This window comes from Pteropus vampyrus, unplaced genomic scaffold, assembly GCF_000151845.1.
Source record: "Pteropus vampyrus isolate Shadow unplaced genomic scaffold, Pvam_2.0 Scaffold26, whole genome shotgun sequence".
NCBI lineage: Eukaryota > Metazoa > Chordata > Mammalia > Chiroptera > Pteropodidae > Pteropus > Pteropus vampyrus.
Genome location: NW_011888807.1, coordinates 35,887 through 47,297, shown reverse-complemented (window position 1 = coordinate 47,297; position 11,411 = coordinate 35,887). Strand labels below are relative to the sequence as shown.

At 36.5% G+C, this 11,411-nt stretch overlaps 1 protein-coding gene across 1 annotated transcript in view; it reads right to left on the bottom strand.

Annotated features, from left to right (window-relative positions):
- GABRR3 (gamma-aminobutyric acid type A receptor rho3 subunit) overlaps positions 1–11,411 on the bottom strand; it is a 47,414-nt gene that overhangs the window by 26,183 nt on the left and 9,820 nt on the right. Inside the window, exons 3-4 of the mRNA XM_011356390.2 lie at positions 3,281–3,348; positions 50–273 (exon numbers count right to left, since the gene is read on the bottom strand). Of these exons, the coding sequence (XP_011354692.1) occupies positions 50–273; positions 3,281–3,348 (292 nt within the window). The remainder of the gene's footprint in view (positions 1–49; positions 274–3,280; positions 3,349–11,411) is intronic.

Sequence of the window (11,411 nt, the reverse complement as noted above, 5' to 3'; positions counted from 1 at the left end):
GCACAGACGGCCATGATACAGGGAGCCAGCAGTGGCAGACAGCCCTCACCTGAGACTGAAGAGGACATTTCCATCAGGGCGGACACGCAGCATGATGTTCTCCACAGTCGTATCATGGATGAAGGATCTTTTAGAATGGACAAAAAAGACATCGGGCACCCAAATCTTTTTGATCAATCTATGATCAAAGGTCATGCTTTTGTTTGTTGTGCTAGGAAAAGAGAGTCTTTCATCTTTCCAATAATGCCTGAGATAAAAAGTCATCGTAAAGTCCTAGGCAGAGAGAAAAAGAGACAAGTCGAAGTCAGGAAGAATATGATTCAGGATGATCAGTCAACACAATTAGTCCTGGATGTTACTGACCTGTAAATGAATGGCTTATATTGTATTTTCAGGTATATTTAGGATGAAGCTAGTGAGCTTCGGTTGCAGAGTCTCTCCCTCACCTGGACTCCAGTGAATGTTGAGAGTTTCTGGGAAGTATAGAGCATTTGTGTTGGGGGAGAAAAGCCAGTTGTAACTGGGAAGCATTTCTGCATAAGCACTCTGGTAAAGAACCTTGAGAGATCTCAGAAGAAACTCCATGCTCTAGTATTTTATTTTGATCTCTTTTCCCATTGTGAATGAATATTCACTTTTATACCTAATTTCGTATTCATAAATTTGATTGTTTTTGTTAAAGAAGGCCCCCCTCCAAGTTGAATAAACCATAGTCCTACAAAATACTCAACACGGCATTTATTCGAGCTGTTAGTAGAAAGAACTTCGTCAGAGGTCCTGGGGCAGAGGCAATGGTCTTACTCACTTGAGAGACAGAAAGCACCATAAAATGGTGGTTCTCAAATTCAAGGTTGCAAAAGAATCACCTGTGATTTTGTTCAAATGGCACATTCCCCAGAAGTTAGTTCCTGGAGACTCTAATTTGGAATAGCTTAGGGATTTGAACTGTTAATGTAAGGAGGTAAGGAGGGGAAAAGCCATACTAACATCATATTAACAGAAAAAAATTTGATTAGTCAATGATTTGAGTTTTGTTTGGCTCTCAGATGCAATATGTAAGATTTTGTTTGTTTGAACAGAAACTCTCTGAGCTTCGTCTAAGTCATTGAGTGTGGACAATGACAATATGTTTCACTTTTCACAACTGTTTATTTCTTACTATCATTTATTTCCCAACAATACTCAAATTTTTCTTGAATTAACACATAAATATAGAACTTTGACAATTTTAAATATGTCCTGTCATCTTTCATTCAGTTAACATTTGGATGGCAATAACTAATTGAGGAGTCACTATAAATAAAAATATTAATTAAGATACATATGGAAAGATTATTTGACCTTACAGTGTAATTTATAATTCTAGGTCCTGCTTCCTTGAGAGATCCCTTCTTTGTTCTTTCTCTCTCTTTTTACATTTTTATCTTTAACTGTGATATTTGCATATTATAAAAGTAATACATGGAATCTAAATTTCAGAGCTTACTTCTATGAAAAAAACTATATATAAGCTACAGCTCATATATCAAAAATACTTTTTTCTCAAAAGTCTCCAAAAGCTAATTTTGAAAATTTCACAAGAACACCTATGTAAAAGATTCCAGAAAAGGGAATGAAATGCAAGGATTAATGTACATAACACATTACATGAAATGATAAACAACAAACTAAATCTTTCCAGATGGAAAATGGAGTTTGAAATGAAAGTAATTAAAATCCTCCCTATTTATGGAAGGGTTATTTCCTGGTTTTATTTTTAATTCCTGCCCCCCACCCCAAAGCTTCCATATTTAAAGTAGAAAACAAAGGATGATAAGCATTTCGTTAAGGGCTGCAACCTCAAATGACTGTAGGACCAGGTGAGCAACATCAATGAATGAAGTGGGATGAACCTAAGAAAATCCAGGCATTGTTTCCAGGGCAAGCTGGAGGGCACAGTTCCACCTAAAGGCATTTACCATTAAATTGGTTAATACTTTTTAGGGAGGTGGGAGTAAAACTAAAATTTGAACCAAATCCAGAATTGAAACCCAAACCAAAACGTATTCAAAGCTGCGTCTCACCAGCGAGTACCTGTTACGGCTCTTGTAGTTAACAGTTGCACCTAGTGTGGCATTGACAGAAAGCAAAGAAAGGCAACTACAGGAGATGATGAGAAAGACAGCACAACTGAAGAGAACAAAATTAGATGGAGAGAGCAATTCAGATGTGAGAATGTATATCACTTAGGTGAGACTAAGGAAATGGACATTCAAAATTTGAAACTATGAAAGTACTCCTTATTTGATATAGAAAAATATACTAAAATGGGCTACATAAAGCTCTGAGACATTAACAAATTAACAGAAAAGTTGTAGGTAGGAATTACATCTGAAAACAAATGATGTGTGTGCTTAGATATCTAAGTTCACCATGGCACTAATTGTTATTTCTCAAAGCAAAATCCTGAAAAGCCTTAAAATTACTTAAGTGAAAAATAGCTCTGGTAATTACGTAGACAAGGAAGGTAGTTCTAAGGTGAGAGTTGAGAAAATAAAATAGAAAAATTATGGTAGGGGGGTATTAAAACATAAAAATAGCTCAAATGGTAAAACTAACTTGAGGGAGGGGGAAGAAGAAACCAAAAAGCAAAGCATACAAAACAAAGAAGACTGAAAAAGGCTAAAAGGAAGGCTAATTGATGAGTTTCATGTTTTAGGGGCAGTGATTCACAAATTTATGAAAACATAGATATTTCGTTGCAAGCTAAAATAATGGCAGTCTGTTCTAAATTTCTAGAAAAATAATAGGAAATAGACATTTTCTTAATTTAAATTTTTAGTTCCCAGGAGTTTTAAAAATCCTTTGTTGTCTTCTATTGTTTATCTACAGATAAGCAATGTTAATAGTAATTGAAACATTTGAAAGATGTTCATCAAACATGGTTCAATTATCCATCACTTTATGGGTAAGGAATGATTGTGATTTCAAAATTCATATATTTTATGATTATGCTTCCTTCTTATACAATTATTCCTGGTTCATGTTACACAGCTAAATATATCATGATTTCCTACAGCACTCCACCATGTAAACCATTCAAAGAAAAGGAGAAGAGTAGAAAAGGAATAAGAATTGTCACCAAGGGCAGAAAGAAATGGATAGATGAGAGCAAAGCACCCACAACTCTATTAAGCAAAGTTGAAAAGATAAACAACATAATTAAAATGATTTGTCAAAATAGTGACACTATTGAGCCTCCATTCTTTCAGAAAAAGACCAGTATCTTATGGATACTTACCATGTTAACCTCTGAAATGCTGTCGATACTTTCAATCTGGACATCTATACCCACCGGCACTGGAGACTCTTCAGAAAGAAAAGTGGGTAAAATACTAAGAAATCATTAGAATTATTTTGCAAACATTTAAAGCAGAGAGATTAATGATGCAAATTAATTACTTTCCACATTTTTAACAACAAATTTCTCCATTATCTGTTGATAATTATACATTCAATTATAATAATAAAGGCACATGTGTAAATAAATGTTACTCCAATAATCATTACACATTTGCTTGAAAACAATTTAATATTTTCTATCTTATAATATACTTAGTGCACAGTAGTGTTTCCAGGTTTGTTTTTTTTTAACTAGCAGGGATTTAAAAAGGAACATTTTGAAAACATGTCTCAGAGCATGTAGAATTCTGTATCTCTATGGTAGATTTTATAGTCAGAGAGTGAAGTGGTCATAGAATTTGCGACTCTGGAAATTGTGGGAGCTTTACTCTCCTGCCAAAACCATCAGCCTTTTTCACTTGAGCAGTGCTTGGCAGGCTAGAAGGACGATGATGAGACTACTGTGCTACACAGGTGGAGGCCATACATTCAGACATTGGTAACCACAACCTGCATTTGGGATGAAGCAAACATCCTTAGAAATGTATTTGATGACAATACACTGAGAGTCACAACTGGAGTGACTTCAGACAGAGAATGGCTGAAATTTGTTTGCAGTTGGGTCTCACAGAATTAGGTTTGTTGGCCCAAAGAACCCAAACAATGACACTAGAGAGTCCAGTCTAGACTGAGACCAGGACATTTCCTTGTGACATCTCATAAATGGTTTCACCATTTCTTGCGCGAAGGGACACTGATATTAATAATTTCATTATTTAGTGCTGTGTAAGAAATTTAATGCAAATATATGCTAAAATAATTTATATATTTATACATGTAGTCTTCGCATGTTTTCTTTCCGTAGGGACTATTCCTCAATTAAATTGTACTGTCTCTGTGTAGTCCTGAGTTAAAAAACACTTTCGACTATTGTTTAAAAAAATAGCAATCCTGCTTTGATAGATACTGGGTGACTGTTTTCGTCAAGATCCGGGATTTAGAAGGGTATGGCCAGAAAAACTTCCTTACTGAGGTCAATTAATGTCTGGATGTGCTACATGTGACTCATATAGTGCGTATAATTCAATAAAGCACCAAATTATTATTTATTTATTTTTTTTAAAAAAATTTTAGAAGAGTATATTTGAACCAAACTGATGACAATTTCTGGGAAGCAAGATCTCAAATGTTTTTTCTATTGTGTTTTAAACAGACAACACATTATAATACAAAATATGCCTTGCCAGTTCTTGTTCACTATCTACGACTTCTCCCCCATTAACTGGCTGGTGTTTCCTTCACGTTATCAACACAGATTCCATTTTCTCTTCCATATGTCTATATCTTCAATATCATTCCTTATTTACAAGGGTTCCAGCTGGGCAGGCACTGAGCCTGTTGCTTGAATATATTTCTGCTTCAGATTTCAGGAAAACCATGCTTGCATCTTAACCACCTACTACTTCCTGCTATGTTGGATCAACTACTTTCTACAACAGTAATAATGACAATTCTGTAAATAATATTGTTTAATGATAATTGATTAAGCATTAACTTGGGAACATCTCAGTATTATGCCTTTGTAAGATTCAGCTCTAATGCTTTTTGTTTGTTTGCCTTTTTTTCTTTAATTAGTAGAAGTATCAAAATAAAAATTTATAGTAACGCCTCATCTATGGCTTTACTTGGCCTTTGAGTATGAGAAAATCTTCCCATGAATTCTATTACTCCAAAGGAATGAAAGGTTTGGAGAGTTCTTGGAGAGGTAACAAAATATCCTGAATAAAATTCTGGCATTCAAGTCACAGAATAGGGTTTGAACCCAGCTCCACCACTCATATGTGATCAAAGGGAAGTAACAGCTCTAGTTTAGTTTCCTCACCTATAAAATCAGAGTACTAGTACTCACCTTAGAGACTCATTTGAGGACTAGAAATAATACACAGTTAGTACACTTAATTGATGCTACTGCAATTTAGCAAAAATGTGAACCTGCCTCTAGGAATACAACCCACTATTCCCAATCCTACACTCAAATGTTTAGATAATCAATCCATTCCTCACTGAAAAATGATACAGTGCTTCTCATAGAGCATTTATTTTATGACAAATATCTGAGAAGTCTGAGAACTTGGATTTAGGATCTTGTAACTTATAAATAGATCTTAGTTGCTGATGACTACCTCTGCAAGCCTGGGGACAACCTTACAAAGTCTCCATACAAGGTTATATTCATGCCATCACGAGACAAGCTGTGGGCCCTCAGGGTTGTTTGAAGGCTGTCTGACAGTGGAGCAAAAACATGGCTGGTTCCTGGAAACATCTTAGACGTGTTCTTTCCTCCCTCCAGTTTATACTATTCTTATGGGGATGAGCACTTCCATTTGGAAGGAAAGTGTTTGCCTTTTGTTGTCATCTGACCTCATTTTTTTTTGCATCCTTTGGGCTCCATGTCCACGTGCTCCTTACTTCTGGATCTATGAATCTATACTGTGGTCTGACATTGTTGAGGACAGAGTGGAGGGTGAGGGGCATGTAAAGGCAAATGCAGAATCATAGAATTTTGGAGCTGGATAAAAGCTCCAAAAGTCATTCGTTTTATAGACAAGGAGCTGAGTCCCAGAGAGAGAAGGTGGCAATCCAGCAGATAGGTTAAAAAAAAAAAAATCATGAGATTTGTAGCCACATAAATCCAAGTAAAAGCCAAACTTCTGAAAATCCCTTAGCTCTTCAGTTTGCTCTTTTGTAAAATAGGGAAAATAACTATATGGTACCTACCTAATAGGATTTCTATGAGACTAAAACAAAGAATGCATGTCAAGTCCTTAGCCTAACTCCATTCAAATATCTTGACAACCATTTATTCATTACCTATCGAATCAGTAATATATACAACAACATGAATAATAACAATCTTATAAATATTATTAACTCTGTACATAAAGCATTTGAAATAAAGCATCTATATATTTGAAATATAGAAAAAGTTAAATAAATATTAATCTTACAACTATGGTGTTGATTTCCCATGATCACCAACCAGGTAGTACCACATCCATTTATAGTCCTCTTTATATATATATATAGATCATTGATCTAGTTTTTATGCATGCTGGGATAAGGAGAATTCAATGAAAGTTTTACATTTTATTTCTACAGTGCATGTAAAATCCAGTATATATTATCTCATGTTATCATTACAACTACCTTTTAGTTAGCTAGGTAGAGCCAATTTTAGCTCCATGTGACATATGAAGAAACTCATGCTCAGCGAGGTTAAAGAACTTGCCTGAAATCTAAAGCTAGTTATGCAGGAATATAGTCAGGTCCTTCTGGCTCCCAGTCTAGTCTTCCTGTTTGACAAGCAAAGACTATACAAGTGGCTTTTACAACGTTAGCTTTTATCTTTCCTCAGTATCCAGTATCTAGATGCTAAACTGACTTCACTTTAAAGAAACAAAGAAATCATCACCTGTAAGACTAAAAGAAAAAAGCTCTTAGTTATTGGAGATGTAAAGGGTAGGGAAACATAAATAAAGAAAACGAGCCACAATTTATAACCCAAGTTAAACAAAAAAGCTCCCCTAAATTTATATCCTCCCGTTTGCACTTAATGAGTCAATTAATCTTCTTATGCTTTATAAAAGTAAAATACACTGCAGTAGCAGCTGGTTTTAATGTTAAAGCTAATTAGGAAAGCACATTAAGGCAAGAGAAATGCTGAAGTTACATTTAGCTCGAGAGGAAAGGAGTATGTGTATGTGTTTGTGATATGGACAAATATAAAGAAAGAGAAGATAAATTAAAGCTCGTCTTTTTTATCTCGCAGTCTCATTTCCTCCTGGAGGCAGCCTTGAGAGAACAGAGAAATGGGTCACTGGATAAAGAGCTGTTCTGATCAAGGCAAAGAAGGTTAAGGACTATATTTTACAGAGCAAACAGATGACACTTGTGACTGAATTTATGGATTTTTCTGCCTGAACACACAAGCCATTTGGACACCAATTACCCCCAGTCCATGACTGTCAGAAAAATTTCTTAATCGTGGGATGATTTGCCACCTGCCATTAAACAGCACACTTTAATTGCATTTTTAATAACCCCACAAAGTAGCCGCAGGGGGAAAAATTGTTTTAAAAAGGATCTCACTAAAAAAAAAAAAAAATCTTAGCATGTATCTCTAACACATCAGGAGAATTTTATGAGTCAATTTTATGTTTTTCTGGGGATGGGGATGACAAAGCAAGGAAGAATAAAGGCATAAATATTTGTAAGGTAAAAACAGAGGGTGAGCACTTAATGACCTACAGCGGTGTTTCTCAAATTGTAATGTGTATTCAAATCACCTGGGGATCTTGTTAAAAGGCAGATTTTGATTCAGAAAACCTGGAGTGGGACCTGAGCTTCTGCATTTCCAACTAATTCTCAGGCGATTCTACTGCTGATCCTTGAACCACTTTCAGCTACAAAGCCTTTCTAGAGTGTTTGTTTCAAGGTCCAAATTCAAGGACAGTCATTTTTCTCTCAATCTTTCTGTCTGTCAACGGTCTAAAATAGACCCATAAAAACTCTTTCCCCTAGAATTGGAATTCATTTAATTGAGGTACCTAACCTGACAGGCATTAGGGCAGCTTTGTGAATTCGTGTTGAAGAGAGCACGTACATCATTTTGAATTTCTGACTACCGCTCGGGAGAGGCCAATTCCGACATTTCTGTGTGGCTGGTGCCCCCTAGTGGCCCAAGAGACTCATAGCCGGCCAAGTTCATTTTAAGATTTTCGCAAACCCAATGGTGGTAGGGCATTTTAGAAACTTTTTATAAAATCATAGAGACCAAGGTACAGAACACCCGCGAGATAGTTGTAGAGTATATTATCCAAACTCTGAGCAAATTTTGTTGGAGGAAAGAAATGGGTCTACTGGGAACGGCAGTTAAGTCAGTCATCTTTAGTAGAATTGTGGTAAGGATAACACATCTGAGAAGCCGTGATCTAAAGAAAAAGAGGATAAACAGTCTTGGAAATAAAAAAAATAGACACATCTTTAAACCTGATTAATTTTGAGCCTTCTAAGGTCTTAATTAGGTTACATAACTGTGAGATATGCTCTGGAAAAACAAAAAAATTAAACTCACCAAGGTATAATCTGATGCTGATAATTGAACTGTGTAGTTATAATATGTTGATTCTGAGACCACCAGCAGCAGAATTGCCTAGGAATTTATTAGAAAACCAGACTGTTGGCCCCACCTAGATCTAGTAGATTAAAAACTCTGGGAGTGAAGCCCATTAACCTGTGTGTTAAGAACCCCCAGGTGATTCTGATGTTCACTGAAGTCTGAGTCACCAATCTAATAAAGTCAAAGCCAGACCCTTAGAATTGCAACACTATGGATTCCAGGAAATAAAAACAACAACAACAAACAAACAAACAACCCTCAACATAACAATTACTTGACAAATGGGTTCTCTAGGGTACCTATGTGCCTGTTGTGCTTCATTACCACGATCTAGGATTATCAAATCCCCCCCACCCCATACTAAGTATTTAAAGTATTGGTTCTTTATCAAAAAGCTGAACCTGTTCCACTGCTGGAGGATCCTGCCTTCTCACAACTCTAACATATTGAAAAATTGTCAATTCTGGAATTGTGGGAGTGGGAGACACAACTCTAACATATTGAAAAATTGTCAATTCTAGTCACAACTCTAACATATTGAAAAATTGTCAATTCTGGAATTGTGGGAGTGGGAGACAATGACAGGAGTGTTGGGATGGATTTAGCAGTAAGGCGGAGAGTGAAATTTAACTGGTTGATTTCACCACATCCTGTGTATGTCTAGAAAATCTGATACTCTCAGTGATGCAGCTATACACAGTTAAACGATCTGAGGGGAGGAAAGACTTTGTTCCACATCGCCTCCGTACCTGCCATTGCATCATGGTTCCACCACTTGCTGCTTTTTTCTTGGTCTTGAGCAAATCTCTTATCTCTAAGCCCCAGTTTTCACACTGGATTATTAGGGATCCCGACTGTGTCTACTTCCTAGGGTCACTGTGAGGGAGTGTGGAATGAGCTAGTGCACATGGCCTGGCATACCGACAGAACAATTTTATTGGCTGAAGGTGATAAAAAGCAAAAAACCCTCAGCAGAGTTGTTTCTTAGGGAGCCAAGCATTCGGTACACTACTTCTTCCACGTTAGCCAGGTGTTATAGCTTACAAGAGTATTCAGTAGGGTTTTATGAATACCGTCATGTGATCCAATTTACAGGGTTTAATTGAAATAAGTTAGTGTATTGGCAAGATATATTCATTCACTATTTATTGAACGTATACTCTTTATAATTAGTAAATAGTATGGATATTTAGTGAAGATATTTATCTTTTTTTGGTCAATTTAAAATGCATAAAAATAAAAAAACCATTGTTCTCATTCAAGAGAATGTCATTGTAAAAGGTATCCTTGTTTTCGTTTTGTTTTTTAAATGGTCTTTCCTTGTGTTTTAGTCTTAATTGCTTCAAATTTTCAGCTCCATTTTGACAGTGCAATAGATTGTGACATAGAGTTTGGTAAAGATAATACTCACTTCCAAATCCAGGTCTCATTGCAAAATCGTGGTCCTCTATGTGGAGAAGTTGCTCATATTTTAGGGGCCACACTTTGGTACTGTCATCTTTCCTCATTCTGGTTTCTTGTTTGCTGTCCCTCCAAAGGGGAAAAAATACTTTTGAGATATGTATGCATCTGATGTTTTGATTTAGGTTAGACTTCTGTGTTCAACATGGTATTCTCTGAAATATATACATAAAAGCTCATTTTCTCAGTTCATATTACACATATCAAAAGTTCTGCCAACATTTTCTCTTTATTTTTTATATAAAGGTGGGTAGGGCAGGTGGGGTAAACCAAATTTTGGAGCACCTTAAATGACAAACTGAGTTTGGATGCAATGCACTGACAGGCAATGTTTCTCAAAATATGGTGTTTAGGCCAGGAAAACCTGATCACTACCACGTGGGTGGAGGTAATCAAAATTCAGACCCGCGGACTCCACCTAAACCAGAACCAAAGAAAACGTGGCCTACGAATCTGCATTAAACATGCTGTCTACTGAAGTTAAACTACTTCTGCCCTATGACAGCAAAAACAAAAATGCTGCAGAATTGTAAGCTGATGAAAATAGTGTTTTACAATGACAAAATGAGCAGAAAATATGGGCACAGGTTGAGGTGAGAGGTAGAACCTCTATCGTAGGTTCTGGAACTTGAGGGATAGCAATGGGAATGGAAAGAAACCAAAATAAAAATGGATGGGTTTGACAATTGATTGGGCCTGATGCCAGGTCCGATTGTGAAGGAGGTGAAATCTACTCTCAATTACAGCTCATTAGGGCAAGACAAAGCGGGGAATGGCCTCTTGGGGAGTAAAGCCCTGTTAACTCCCTGGGTCTGTGACCTCAGACAAGTTGCTGGCTTGGCCTCCCTGACTCATTTTTAGTTCTGTGATACATTCTTCTCAGTGATATTCTCAGAGTGGGGGTAAAATGCCTGTGAAAGCACAGCCCCTCTGTAAGTGACATGCAGCAGTCTTCTCGTCCCAGGTGCTGGAGACTGTTTGGCTCCTCCTTCCAGAAAAGCATGTCTGTCATCATTACTGTCATCATCTTCACCATCAACAAAGCAATAACACAAGACCCTGAGGGATCTACAAGGTGAATTCTAATTACTCTAAATTCCTGATATGCTTTTGCATTAATAAATGTCTTCTCCAGCAAAGAGATGTAAATTTTAACTCAGTAAAATGACTTCGATGGTGGGAATTTCACATTCTAAAGCAGCTGGTTGAAAAAATATATCCAGGCTTATGGGCAACTATATCATCCAGTATGTTCTTTCAGCAAGGAATTTTTCTGGCTGAAACCCTCAGAGATTTATATATGTATTTTTGCCATTGATTGAAATGGGGAAGTTGGAGGAAGAAACCTGTTTTGGGTAGAAGACAATGAATTTGATTTTAAAAATGTCAA